This window comes from Sus scrofa, chromosome 3 (genome assembly GCF_054392235.1).
Source record: "Sus scrofa isolate SSC_HxYL_T2T_F1_AM1 chromosome 3, Sscrofa_HxYL_maternal_Yorkshire_Landrace_v2.0, whole genome shotgun sequence".
Classification (NCBI taxonomy): domain Eukaryota; kingdom Metazoa; phylum Chordata; class Mammalia; order Artiodactyla; family Suidae; genus Sus; species Sus scrofa.
Window position 1 is genome coordinate 125,478,933 of NC_139385.1, and position 14,730 is coordinate 125,493,662.

General features: G+C 40.8%; 2 protein-coding genes across 50 annotated transcripts in view; one reads left to right on the forward strand and one right to left on the reverse strand.

Annotated features, from left to right (window-relative positions):
* HADHB (hydroxyacyl-CoA dehydrogenase trifunctional multienzyme complex subunit beta) overlaps positions 1-14,730 on the reverse strand; it is a 602,797-nt gene that overhangs the window by 541,732 nt on the left and 46,335 nt on the right. The window lies entirely within an intron of this gene.
* Positions 1-14,730, forward strand: part of DTNB (dystrobrevin beta) — a 247,992-nt gene that overhangs the window by 25,969 nt on the left and 207,293 nt on the right. For 34 of the 49 annotated variants that reach the window (XR_014842418.1, XR_014842419.1, XR_014842422.1 and 31 more), the window contains exon 2: positions 3,827-3,894. Coding sequence is in view for 34 of the 49 variants with exons in the window: in XM_021087755.2 (XP_020943414.1) it covers positions 3,828-3,894 (67 nt within the window). In the remaining 15 variants the exon portion in view is untranslated. Of the gene's footprint in view, positions 1-3,826; positions 3,895-12,900; positions 13,008-14,730 lie in introns of all 49 variants that reach the window. The other 15 variants (XM_085019802.1, XM_085019797.1, XM_085019798.1 and 12 more) reach the window with 1 other exon arrangement.

Here is a 14,730-nt window from a genome sequence, read left to right on the forward strand (position 1 = left end):
AAAAGTTCAAGAACTTTCTTAAAGTAACATCGAATTGATGTCTGTCATAGTATCATTAATTACAAATGTGACTTTCCTCAGTAGATTACTATAAATTACCATTGTAGTGGTTGTAAGAATAGTAACTACCATTTGTCGTGTGCTTACCTTAGGCCAAGCAATGTCTAAATGAATTACTGGTAGTTCCCAACGTGGCTCAGTGGAAACGAATCTGACTAGTATCCATGAGGACACAGGTTCAATCCCTGGCCTTGCTCATTGAGTTAAGGATCCGGCGTTGCCATGAGCTATGGTGTAGGTCGAAGACATGGCTCAGATCCTGCGTTGCTGTGGCTTTGGCTTAGGCCGGCCGTTATAGCTCTGATTCGACCCCTAGCCTGGGAACCTCCATGTGCCTCTGGTGTGGCCCTAAAAAGAAAGAAAGAGAGAGAGAAAGAAAGAAAATAAGTGAATTACTGCTTTTAATCCCCTCATGAGAATATAAGCTACATACAGGTGAGGACTCTAGTATTTCCAGTACCTCTAGATGTGCCTGCCACAAGAGGCACATAAGAGTGGCTCAGTAAATATTTGTCAGCTGAAGGGTAGTGAAGTACATATACTTTGTATGCCATTTCAGTAATGAGAAAAGAATTGTAGAGTGATTGAAGCAATTGCCAAAGATAAACTTCTAGTAACGGAACTGCAACTCAAACCCTTGTGGGATGATATTTATCTTTTTGACAGCGGGGACATGCAAATCTAATTGCAGCCAGACTTGTGTCGTAATGCAATATTAATTACTGTTGCTTTGTGTTGGGTTGGCCTGCGTTTTCTTACAGGACCAGATAGTAAATATTTTAGGCTTTGCATGCCAGATGCTCTCTGTTGCAACTGTTCAACTCTGCCATTGTAGCACGAAAGCATCCATAGACAATACAAAAATGAGTAGGTGTGGCTGTGTTCCAGTAAAACGTTATTTGCATAAGCAGGTAGCAGGTCAGCTCTGGTCCAGGGCCGTATAGTTTCTCTAATTTGCTTTAGGAGTGCCCCTGCTTCCAGTACCAAGTAATCACATGTGCAGATGTGGGCTGTGAAGTGACATTGGCAGTACTTGTAGTTTGGTGATCATCCAGATGATCCAGAATATGTTTATATTAATTTTTTCAAGATTAATCTGGAAATAGAGACAAAATTTAGAAAACTGTCACAAAGAACTTAAGGATCTCTAGAAATTCTAGATCCTACATTGAGAAAAAGTGATGTAAAGAAATAGCAAAAGCAGGAATTCCCTTCGTGGCTCAGTGGTTAAGGAACCCAGCTAGTGTCCATGAGGACATGGGTTCAATCCCCAACCTTGCTCAGTGGGCTGGGGATCCGGTGTTGCTGTGAGCTGTGGTGTAGGGCACAGATGAGGCTTGGATCCCACGTTGCTGTGGCTCTGGCGTAGGCCGGTGGTTACGGTGGTTACAGCTCAGATTGGACCCCTAGCCTGGGAACCTCCATATGCCACAGGTGTGACCCTAAAAAGACACACACACACACACACACACACACACACACACAAAGAACAAAAAAGGACATTATGATTCTCTGTTTCAATCTGTATTCAGCATTTAAATTTTGTATTACTCAGTGAAAGATCAGCACTGGGGGGAGGGAGTGGGCTTTTGAATATCTTTTTTTCTTTGTAGTTATAGGCTACTGGTACCAACTCCTTTTTTTTGACTCCGGGACCTAGATTTCATTATATTTTTGCTGTTGCTGACTGCTTTTTCTTTGGCTTACTTTCTCCATGTTTAAATCTTTCCTCTAGGAGGGCAGATTGTTTAGGAACCATTATGTGTACTGAAGCCTCTTTGGTACATTTCAGTGATCTAGGAAAGGGCTGGTTTTAATGATCAAAATATGAATTACAGAATGTTGAGAAATATATTTACATTTTAAATTTTCTTAGACACCTCCTGAAGTATTATATCAGTTCATCTGTGACTTTTCTTCTGTGAGGACTTTTTTTTTTTCTTTTTTAGGGCAGCACCCTCGGCACATGGAGTTTCCTAGGCTAGGGGTCCAATTGGAGCTCTAGCTGCTCTCCTACACCACGGCTCACGGCAACGCCGGATCCTTAACCCACTGAACAAGGCCAGGGATCGAACGCATGTCCTCATGAATGCTAGTCAGATTCGTTAACCACTGAGCCACGATGAGAACTCCCAACTTTTTTTAAATTTTTTAATTTTATTTTGTCTTTTTGCCATTTCTTGGGCCGCTCCCGCGGCATATGGAGGTTCCCAGGCTAGGGGTTGAATCGGAGCTGGAGCTACCGGCCTACGCCAGAGCCACAGCAACGCGGGATCCGAGCCGAGTCTGCAACCTACACCACAGCTCATGGCAACGCCGGATCGTTAACCCCCTGAGCAAGGGCAGGGACCGAACCCGCAACCTCATGGTTCCTAGTCAGATTCGTTAACCACTGCGCCACGACAGGAACTCCGGGAACTCCAACATTTTAAATTTTCTTTAGGATATATATTTAACTAAACTACTTCCCTTTAATGGATATAGAATTTGTGTAGTCATCATTTAATTTGTAATTCTAACATATATGAGAATATGTTATGTAAATTACTCCATGATTTACAGCAGTTTAATCTGCTTAGGGAAATTATTTAGCTTATGCTATTTGTCTAGATATTTTTTCTTCATAGAGTAAGGTAGAATTAGGCTGAAATTGTCATAAATTTTGCAACAGTAGGGTCCATGCAGTGGGCTTTTTGTGTTCTAGTATTTTAGGCGTAGAGATTTGAAAATATGCTTCTAAGAGGCAACAATTATGAAAGAAGTTGAATTAAAGAGTTGGGATTCCACTTCACTGTTTCTGAGTTGTGTGCCCTTGAGCAAGTTAGTTTTCTTTTCTCGGCATCTGTTTTCTAATCTGTAAGACGAGGATAATAATAGTAATACCAGCACCTAGGATTGTTGGCAGGATTAATGAGATAATGCATGGACAGAGTTTTAGCAAGGTAGAGTGGAATAGCCTAAGTCTATAAATGTAAACTACTATTACCATGTGATAAAAAAAGTTGTGTTTAGGAGTTCTTTGACTTTGGGGATGAATACCTTTTTTGTTTAGTATTGTTTAGTATTTAAAATAGAATATTGTATTTATATCTTTTATATGTAAGCTGATTATCCTTATGTTCTTTGTTATAGCCTTTCATTATAATTATTTTCTAAATTATATTTAGTAACATGTTTATCTGTAAAACGAAAGGTGTCTAGGAAACTGACTTACCTAATTCAGGACTCTGCGGAAAAAATAAATTTAGAAATAAGACATAGCCCCATATTTTCAGCACAGCAAGTGTATGAGCTCATTTAAAAATTGCCTTTGTAGGGAGTTCCCGTTGTGGTGCAGCAGAAATGAATCTCACTAGTGTCCATGAAGATGTGGGTTCCACCCCTGGCCTTGTTCAGTGGGTTTAGGATCCAGCGTTGCCTTGATCTGTGGTGTAGGTCACAGACTCAGCTCGGATCCCGAGTTGCTGTGGCTGTGGTGTAGGCCAGAAGCTGTAGCTCTGATTTGACCCCTACTCTGGGAACTTCCATATGCCTTGGGTGCGACCCTAAAAAAAAAAAAAGAATTGCCTTTATAATATTTAGAAGTTATCAAATAAAGGACCAGTAGTTTGTCTTCTGTTTCTGGCTTCTACTTTCTTTTTACCGGAACTCTCTTTAATGTGTGCAAACACAACTTGGTTTCCTGTCCCTCTTCACCATAGAATGATAAGCGATGGTGGAGTTGTCCAATTGCGCATTGGCTTATTGTGTCCTTCTCTGTCTCTAGGATGATTGAGGAAAGTGGGAACAAGCGGAAGACCATGGCGGAGAAGAGGCAGCTGTTCATAGAAATGCGTGAGTCTGGCGTGCTCCTGGAACCCTTGGCTTTTTCCGCCCCCTCATCAGCTTTAATCAGTTAGAAGTTTTCTATTAACAAGCTTTAGGAAAGAAGAATGGGAGTTAAAGTATCACGGAGTTGGAGCCCGAGCCAGAGCATACGTTTTAATTGAAATGACTTGCTTTTTTAAGCAAGCTCATAAATAATAAGCAGAAATGTTAACCTGGAGTATCTGTGAGTTGAAGACGCGCCAGTCAGTTCAGACTTCGCGCTGTGACTCCATTACCATGAGCTTGCCTGTGGTGATAAATAATTAATACATTATCTAAGGACCCTACACTAGATACAGATTCTAAGGTGGAGAGGACTGTTAGGACAACACTTAGTGCTGTAAGAAAAATTAAAAGCATGAATGTTTCCTTTGGTATATTTAACTATATACACTTTAAAATCTTCTGTTAAAAAGTTCTTATGTATTTCTTATTTAGTCTTTTTTTTGTGCACTGTATTATTTTTTTAGAATAATAATTTTATTTTATTATTATTATTTTAATTATTTCCCCAGTCTTATTTATTCTTACACATTCCTATATGCTATGTGTATATATATATATATATTTTTTTTTTTTTTTGTCTTTTTGCTATTTCTTGGGCCACTCCTGCAGCATATGGAGGTTCCCAGGCTAGGGGTCCAATCGGAGCTGCAGCCCCCGGCCTACGCCAGAGCCACAGCAACATGGGATCCGAGCTGCGTCTGCAACCTACACCACAGCTCACGGCAACACCGGATCGTTAACCCACTGAGCAAGGGCAGGGACCGAACCCGCAACCTCATGGTTCCTAGGCGGATTCGTTAACCACTGTGCCACGACGGGAACTCCTGTATATATTTCTTATATAAAACTCCAAGAAAAAGATGGCCGGGAGGAGGGGGGCAGTTCTCAGTATTTGAAGTATTGTTTTTCTCTGTGATTACTTGTCTATGTGACCTTGACTGTGTGACCTTGATGAGTGTGCTCACACTTGATGAACCTCAAATTCCTGGGCCATGCAATAAGCTTATTTGCCTATATCAGTGGTTGTGACACCTTCTGTTTTTTAAATTTTTTTTTTTAATTTTTTTGTCTTTTTTGTTGTTGTTGTTGTTGCTATTTCTTTGTTTTTTAAATTTTATTTATTTTTTGCCAAGTGGGACAAAGACTTTATTTGAGGCATAAAAGCACATGTGTTTCTGTCACATAGGATGAGGATGACTTGAGGGTCCTGGTTTCTAAGCAAAGACTTTGTTTATCTTAGACACAGCTTCTAGCTCAGCTTCCTGGGAAATGAATTAGAAAGGGAGCAAGTCACGACCTAGGAAGGAAATCACTGCTGTTGCTAGGAAGTTGTAAGGAGAGGGGAGCTCTTATTCAAATCAGTGCCCATGCAGGAGTCCCAAGGAGGGAGAGAGTGATGTGGGGAAAAACGGTCTAAGTTCCAGGTATTGACAGCAATGCTGGCCTTTCCTTCCATGGCAAGGACTTGCCCCTGTATGGAGGCAGCACAGTCCATTTGGCAGTTTTGACTGCAGCAACACCTTGGGGCTCCCCAGTTCCCTCTCTGGCTCCCCAGTTCAGCCCCTGCTTCCCCCTGAAGAACTCAGAGAGGAAGGGCAGGGTCCATGTCCCTGCTTGATGAAGCGGCCAGGGTTAGTCCCATTCCGAAAGGCCCACACACTCGAGGCTGCTCAGGGTGTGGTGGACCTTGCACAGGTTAAACCATTCAGAGTGTGGCCCAGTGTCTCAGCCTGCAGAGCCCCTCTCGTCGTAAAGCCAAAAGCCCCATTGAAGTCTTTGAAATGAAACTGCTTGAAGATGGCATCCAGCCTTCCAGCTCGTTCCACCCTACTGCCCGCGGGTTTGGCTGCAGCTGGTCCCTCTCCTCAGCACTTAGCCTGTGTGCTTTGCCAGCCATGCTGGGTGGTGCGGATGTGGCTGAGCAGCAGGTGGCAGTGGAGCGGGCCAGCATGACGCTGGGTGCACTGGGGTGGAACGTTTTAAAAGCGTTGTGCTCCTTGCTCGGACCTTCAGCCTGAGTGTCATAAAATTGGTTCTGCTTGGTTGAGGCCAGGGTGGAGAAGCAGGAGTCAGCCTGAGATGCCCCGGGGGGTGAGTGCAGAATCCTAGAATTCTGTATATCATACAGTGAAAATCAGCCGAGGAAGTCTCAGAAGACCCTTTCAACTCTCAAGATGTTTTAAATCTTTGGAGTCGTAGTAATAGGAGGCAGTGTTTGACTCAGCTCAGACCTGTGTTGTCCTGTTAGGCATAGCCTAGATAACTGTTAGTCCGGGGTGGCAGAGAAGAAACTTTTGGCATTGGTCAGGCAGTTGGTCTGGGTGACCTTTGAGGACTTTTTCGTTGTTTTGAGTCTCTAACTGCTAGTCATCTAAGCCAGACACCTTGGAGTCTCTTCTCTCTACCCCACCCTCTATCTCTAAAGTACAGCTGAATTTTCCCTCAGAGGTGAGTCTTGACTCCGTCTCTTCCTCCTGCCGTAATGGCTTTGCATCCAGGCTCTGCAGTCTGACTGCCCGGGTGTGGATCTTGGCTCTCTCACTTCCTGGCTGTATCACCTTTGACGACTTACCTTTTCTTTCTGTGCTACACTTTCCTTATCTGTAAAATGGGAATTGTACCTGCTTCATAGAATTATCGTGAAGATCGGAGGAGATAAACATGACGAAAGCACTTAGCACTGTGCTCGTCCCAGAACAGTAGGTATTTATTTAATGTGGTTAGCCATGTTTCTTATCAATATTTTTGTTATTGTCACTCTTCTGAACTAAAACAGTTGGTTTCTGATCCCTTCCTTGAGTCTTGACATGCTCAACTTGAGGATCCCTGCTGCTGCCAGACTGAACTATATATAAATTGAAGTTACTCTTTCTGAAATCCCTCTGCGCTCCTTAGCACGGAACTGAGGAAGCCCAAACTCCTCGACGTGCCGAATGAGGCCCTTCTGGACTCTTCCTTGGCTCCCGAGTTCCCGGTTTCCATCACATGCTGTGTCATTACCCAGCAACACGGAACTGGCTCTCCCCCAGAGAGACGGTGGTTTTAAGGTCCCTTTGCTGTCGCTTAATGGGGTCGCCTCCTCCTTCAGCAGGCTTGTTGCTCTGGCCTCCCTTCCAGACTCAGCATAGGGGCCATCTTTTCATTTAGTTTGTAACACGTTTACTGAGTATCTTACATTCATAGCCTTACCATTCTAGGTGCTGGGATTATAGGGGAGCACAAACAGTCCCTGACTGCTCTCATACAGCTTACATTTTAAAGGGAAACCGAAAAAAATGGAAGCCAAATAATAATTCTTAATGCTAAGAATTATCTGGGGTGTGCTCACATGGGCACGTGAGAGATCTTGACTAGGGTAGATATTTGCAGTAGAAGTTGGGTATTCTGCCAGGAATTGGGTTTATTGCTTAGTGCATGTTACCACCCTGACACATAACTTGTATAAATTACCATTCTTTGTAACAAAGTCAAGGCCGTGGACAGTCTGGGAGATGTTTGATGGGTGTGGCTTCTTGAGTCTCCTCAATTATTTTACAGAAGGAATTGCATTGGTAGCAATGGTATCTGTTGGTGGAAGTCCCACTTATTTCCAGCATCACCCCAAATCTCCAGCCTTCTAAGGAGACAGAAATCACCTTTAGCCAGCCTTCTGACTCGGTCCTATCATCAAGGTGCTGAGTTGATTTTATTGTGTCAATTTTGAATCCCTCCCCCCCATTTGAATCCAATTGTCTTTCTCCATTCTTATTTATTTATTTATTTGTCTTTTTCTTTTTTTGAGGGCTGCAGGTTTCCAGGCAAGGGGTCAAATTGGAGCTACAGCTGCCGGCCTACACAACAGCCACAACAACACCAGATTCGAGCTGCGTCTGCAACCTACACCACAGCTCATGGCAATGCCAGATCCTGAACCCACTGAGCGAGGCCAGGGATCGAATCTCCATTCTTTTATTACTTTTTTTTTTTTTTTTTGTCTTTTGTCTTTTTAGGGCTGAACCTGTGGCATATGGAGGTTCCCAGGCTAGGGGTCCAGTCGGAGCTGGAGCCGCCATCCTACACCAGAGCCACAGCAATGTGGGGTCCAAGCCAAGTCTGAGACCTTACACCACAGCTCACGGCAACACCAGATCCTTAACCCACTGAGCAAGGCCAGGGATCGAACCTGTGTCCTCATGGGTTCTAGTCAGTTTCATTAACCACTGAGCCATGACTGGAACTCCATCCATTCTTTTATTACTTATAATGGTTAGTTTATAGATTTTTGCTTGGGTAGGTAACTACACGTATATCATTTTTTAAAAAGACTTAATTTTTTTAGAGCAGTCTTAGGTTCATAGTAAATGAAATTAAGAGGAGGGTACAGAGCTATCTCATAGATACCCCCTGCCCTGACACTTGCATAGCTTCCCTTACTGTCGACACCCCCACCGGACTGAGCATCCATTAAATTGATGGACCTACGCTGACAACATCGTTATCACTCGGTCTTTGGTTTACATTAGAGGTCGTTCTTGGTGGTGTACGTTCTATGGATTATATCATTGTTAAAGAAAGGCAGTTTTGACTCTTATTTTTGCAATCCTTATACCTTTTTTTCGTGACCTACTGTACTGGTCAGGACCTCAGATATTATATTTAAGAGTTGATGGAATGGCAGATAGTGTATTTAAGAGTGGCCCTATTTTTTACTTGAATGGGAATGGATGTAATATTTCACTGTTAAAATGATATTTTTTGTAGGTTGTATACCCTTTGATTAAGAAACTACTTTTCTGTTCTAACATACTCAGAGTTATTACTATTATTTTCTTTAAATCATGAATGAGTATTGAATTTTATTGGTGGTTTTTCTGTTTCTCTGGAGATGAATATATTTCTCCTTTTTAAAATATTTGAGATGTAGTGATATATATTTATCCTTTACTCTCTTAACATACATCATGTTGGGTCCAGCAGTCTTTTTCTTAAAGGGCCGGAAGGTAAATATTTTAGATTGGCTGGCCATATGATGAGTTTCTGTCATGGCTACTCAACTCTGCTGTTGTAGTATGAAAGCAGTCATAATAATTTAACAATTTAGATAGGTTGTATTTTTTTATCTTGTGTTAGCTTTATTATTATGCCTTCCAATAATATTCTTAAGCCTTTCTGTTTTTTTAGAGTGTCTGCCAGTTTTGAATAGTGATAAAATTATTTTTTCTTTACTTAATATTTTATCTTTTAGACTCTAAGCATCATGAGAGTGAATCACATGTGTTTATCATGGTAGCCTCAATAAATATTCAAGGAGGAGAGAAATAACTTCTATAGAAATAATTTGATAGTTTATAATTTTTGCATGATACAGAATTACTAAGAAAAATGAAAGGTAATAATTTCTCAACTCTGGTGCCAAAATAAAAGCTTTCTAGATGAGTTTACAAAATACTTGATACTAGCTTCCTGCTCAGAGGTTCTGATTTTATTTTTCCTTTTCCAAAATTTCGTCACTTTTATTGGTCTTTGCAAGGGACTTTTGGCTTTTATTGATCCTCTCTGTGTATCTTTGTTTTCTGCCTCATTATTTCATGCTATTACCTAGTTTATTGTTTTCATTTTTCTACTTTAGGGAGTTCTATTGTTTTTCTGACTTAGGTCATTTATTTTCAGACTTTTTTTCTTTCTTATATAAGCAATGAAGAATAAACTTTCCTATGATTTTCTATTTTTGTATCACATGTTTCCATATATATTATTTTCATCATCAGATCTGTTTTCTAATTTCTGCTATGAATTATTTAGAAGTATCCTTTTTTATTTGTAAATGAATGACTGTTTTAATTATAAAAAATATTTTATCTTAATTGGGTTGTGGGTAAGGGAATGAGAGATATTCCAGAATCTTATATGTTTTTCTAAATATTCCATGAATGCTTGAAAAAATAATGTGTATAATTTTTGTATTATCTAGATCAAGTTTGTTATGTTTTATTAAAATCTTTTTGTCCTTACTGATTTGACTGCTTGATCTTAATTACTGGTTTATTCTTTAAATTTTTTTCTGTATCCTTACTTTTTTTGTGTGTCTCCTATAGATTGCATAAGTTAGAATATCAGAAAAAAAACAACAGCCAACCATTGTGACAATTTTGACTCTTTCACTGAAGAATTTATTGTTTATCCTTTTTGGTGGGGGGGCAGGTAATGGCTGTGCACATGTGCCGTATGCAAGTTCCTGGGCCAGGTATTGAATCTGAGCCACAGCTGCGATCTACGCTGGCAATACCAGAACCTTTAACCCACTGCTCTGGACTGGGGATCGAATCCCAAACTCCACAGTGACCCAGTCCACTGTGGTTGGATTCTTTTTTTTCTTTTTAGGGCTGCACCTGTGGCACATAGAAGTTCCCAGGCTGGGAGTTGAATTGGAGCTGCAGCTTCAGGCCTATACCACAGCCACAGCAGTGCTGGATCTGTGACACAGCTTGTGGCAAAGCCGGATCCTTAACCCACTGAGTGAAGCTAGAGATTGAACCTGCATCCTCATGGATACCATGTTGGGTTCTTAACCCACTTATCCACAAAGGGAGCTCCCTGCAGTTGGATTCTTACCATTGTGCCATTTCAGGAACTCCTTCTGTTTAATTTTTTTTTAATGAGTATTGATAAATTTCATTTTTCTTCCATTTTATTTTGTGCTTCGATTTTGTTCTTTCTCTGTTTTTTTTTTCCTCCGTCCATGCATGAGCTTCCTTCCTTCCATTCTACTTTTTCCCTCTGCTTTGTTGTGAGTTGTATGTTCTTTTTCTGTTTTTTTTTTTTTTTGTGCTTATCCTCAAAATTTTAACATCAATTAAAATGAAGTCTAAGTCCTATCAATATTTATAACTTTATGCAAAATAATACAAGACTAGTAGATTGTTTTTGAGAACCTCCTTTATAAAATGTATACTATTTTAATTATCTTTTGAACTCCACAAATCAGACAGTATTTTTATGTAATAAATTTTTGTTTGATCCAGCCTATTTTATTATCGGTTTCTTTGCCATGATTTTTAAAAATTTAAATCTAAATCTTGGTGGAGCTAGTCATGTGTTTCTAGCATTTCCTTTTGTGGGATTTTTTAAGCTTTTTTTCCTAGTTCACCCACTGAGAAAGTCACCCTTCAGTGATCTTGGTTTTATTTGTACCTTCCTCTCTCCTGGGACCTCTGGCTTCATTTCTGGTCCCTAGGGCTTCTAATTGTACTGCCAAGAAAAAAATGAGGAAGTCATTCATGTTCATATTTGTTGCTTATTCAGACTAATTTAAAAAAAAATTTTTTTCCTAAATACAAGTGCTTGTACAAGTTTCCAGACAATTCAGAAATGTTACTATACTTAGATTTATTAGATCTATAATCTCTTCTCCCCTTTCTCCTTCCCTCCTCCTCATCTCTTTGGTTCAATTCTTTTTTAGCAAGGTTACTTAGGCGTCCCATTGTTCTGCCAAGCACCTCCACCAAATCCTGTGTCTTCCTGCGACACAATTTGGAACGCTCTGCCCTACTTGAAGAAGGCTTAAAGCACCAACAGGTTTACACAGGAACAGGGACCTGGCTTTCCCACTGCTTTTATCATCTCCCTCTGTTAGTGTCCACAGTTAGATAGTTTGTCTAACCTTTTGACTTTACATATTTTGGTGGGAAAAGCCAATCAGAGTCCTTTTAATGTCCTAATTTTCAATTATTTATTCATTCAGTAAATATCTAGGTGCCAGTTTTATGACATCCCACTTTGGGGCATATAGTAATGACTAATACAGCAGTAAAATGGTATCTGTCTTCATGGATCTTGGTTTCCTGGAAATGGGGACAAGGAATGATAGGGCAGTAGGAGCCCTGATGGCGGAAGAAGGAGGGGGTGTCCAGGAAGGAATCTGGGAGGAAGTGATGTCTGGGCTGAGTCAGCCCAGTGATGTGGAGAAGGAGGGGCTGGGGCAGTCTCACCTAGAGAGGTCCAGAGGCAAAAGGGCTCAGCATGTTTGGGTAATTATGTGTAGTCCAGACTGAGTGGCGTGGGGGGTGAGGTAAAATTTGAGAGGTATGGGAGCCAGACCTTTAAGTTGAGTTGGGTAGTCCTGTGTTTCCCAAAACTAGCTTGATTATCAGACTCTCTCCAGGCCTTTGTAAAGAATGGTGATTCCCGCTTCCTCCCCTGGAGATCTTGATCAGAGTCTTCAGAAACAGATACAGTAAAAACCCTTCCATTTGACTCTGCTTTCCCTGAGGTTTGGTTCTACTGTAGAATTTTCATATCCCATTCTCATGAATAAGGAGAGCTGTAATGGGCAAAGAAGGGTTAATCCTTTCTTATCCATTCCCTCTCTTTCTTCTGTACCTCTTGGGTGGCCAGTGTCTCATATTGTCTCCTATCTGTTCAGAAATTTCTCTGGGCTTTCTAACTGGGACCAGAGTTCTGATTATTTAGTAAGGACTCTGTACCATTTCTTGATGAGCCACATCCTTACATTGTTTGACATTAGTATTAAAATGACATTTTACTGTATTTCTTGTAATGAAATATTCTTGAAATGAAGGAAAATGAAGAATAAGCGTTTCTGGAGTTCCCTTCGTGGCTCAGCGGTTAATGAATCTTACTAGCATCCATGAGGACGCAGGTTCGATCCCTGGCCTCGCTCAGTGTAAAGGATCCGGCATTGCCATGAGCTGTGGTGTAGGTCGCAGACATGGCTTGGTTCCTGTGTTGCTGCGGCTGTGGTGTAGGCTGGCAGCTGCAACTCTGATTTGACCCCTAGCCTGGGAACCTCTATATGCCGTGGGTGTGGCCCTAAAAAGCAAAAAAAAAAAAAAAAAAAAGAATAATCATTTCTAGTTCAGAATTCCCAAAGGGATAATGCAGTCATTTCAGTTTCTTCACTGGGGGCTTTTCTGTTTTGTGTGTGTCAGACCACCATATTTTCTGATTGGAAATCAATGTGACACACAGGGGAAGTATTTAAAAAGTGAAAGCTGTACTTGAGCAGTGGATGAGGATTCTCATTATGGACATCAGGGAATACGGTTGCTCCGGAAGAAAGGAAACGTATGGGAAGTGTGAGTACCTGATTGGTGGAATGTTGATACTTTAATCAAGTGGGGGGGGGTCTTGATTATATCTTAACTTTTAGACATTATTTTTGGATGTAGATTGCTGTTAGATTTTTAAAAATGATATTATGGCCAAGACTTCTTAGAATTTCTGAACTCTGTATCATGCTCTCTGCTTTTTTGTCACTGGGTTCAGAGTGATGTATCTTCATAAGGATCACTGGCAAAGGAAATCTGACTGATGCTTGATTCTTGACTGGTTCCTGAAATTTCAGTGTAGAGATTTCTAGCAGATTTGGCTGAAGCACATAGAGTTTCCTGTTTTCCTAAACTAGTTAGCTGTGGACTTGTATGCTCTCTGCTCTGTTTCATTTTTTTGTGGTACCAAAGCTGACTCTAACTGCACTGGAGAAAGTGAGTTACACCAGGTTCACTGACTTTTTCTTCACTAGCAAACATGGCCTAAAAAATACCTTGCCATCAGATCAATTAGATTAGCAGTCTTTCTCTTTGGTCGGGGGAGGGTGTGTGTGTGTGTAACTTTCATTTCCTAGCTCTTCACACTCATTTTCTCACTCAGTGTTTCTCATAAAAATATTTCATAAAAATAAATGTGTAGACATTAAAATTATCCACAGTGATTTACCAACCGGTTATTTATTAAATGCCCTTGGACATTTGCTAGCATTCTTTCTTAAAATCTTTGGTTTGGTCTTTGAATAATTAATATTTAATGGTTCCAATTTATTTATTTATTTTGTCTTTTTGCATTTCTTGGGCTGCTCCCGCGGCATATGGAGGTTCCCAGGCTAGGGGTCCAGTCGGAGCTGTAGCTGCCAGCCTACACCAGAGCCCCAGCAACATGGGGTCCGAGCCGCGTCTGCAACCTACACCACAGCTCACAGCAACTCCAGATCGCCAACCCACTGAGCAAGGGCAGGGATCGAACCCACAACCTCATGGTTCCTAGTCGGATTCGTCAACCACTACACCACGATGGGAACTCTTATTTATTTATTTATTTTTTAATGGTTCCAATTTAAAATATTTAGGCTGAGATAGTGATATATTAAGAAATGAGTAAAAGAAAATCAGACAATAAATTCAACAAAAGAAGTGTAAAAATTATACTCTGAGGATAACAAAACATTGCTTTTTTTTTGTCTTTTTAGGGCTGTGCCCAGGGCATATGGAAGTTCCCAGGCTAGGGGTCAGATCGGAGCTACAGTTGCTGGCCTACCCCACAGCCACAGCCACACCAGATCCGATCCATATCTGTGACCTATACTGTAGCTCACAGCAGTGTCGGATCCTTAACCCACTGAGTGGGGCCAGGATCAACCTGTATCCTCATGCTAGTTGGGTTTGTTACCGCTGAGCCACAATAGGATCTCCTGAAAGACTATAAAACATTGTTGAAAGAAAGAAATTAAGGAAGACCTAAATAAATGAAAAGATAATTTGTATTAAAGGATCAGAAGGTTTATCATTAAGATGGCAGTATTCTCTAAATTGACACACAAACTCAAAAGCTGGCTTCTTTGCAGGAATGAATGGACTGTTCCTAAAATTCATATGGAAATTTAAGGGACCCAGAATAGCCAAAACAATCTCAAAACAGAAAAACAAAGTTGGAAGACTCATACTTCCAAATTTGAGAATGACAAAGCCACAATAATTCCTATTGTGTGATATTAGCATAAGGCTAGACATATAATCAATGGATAGA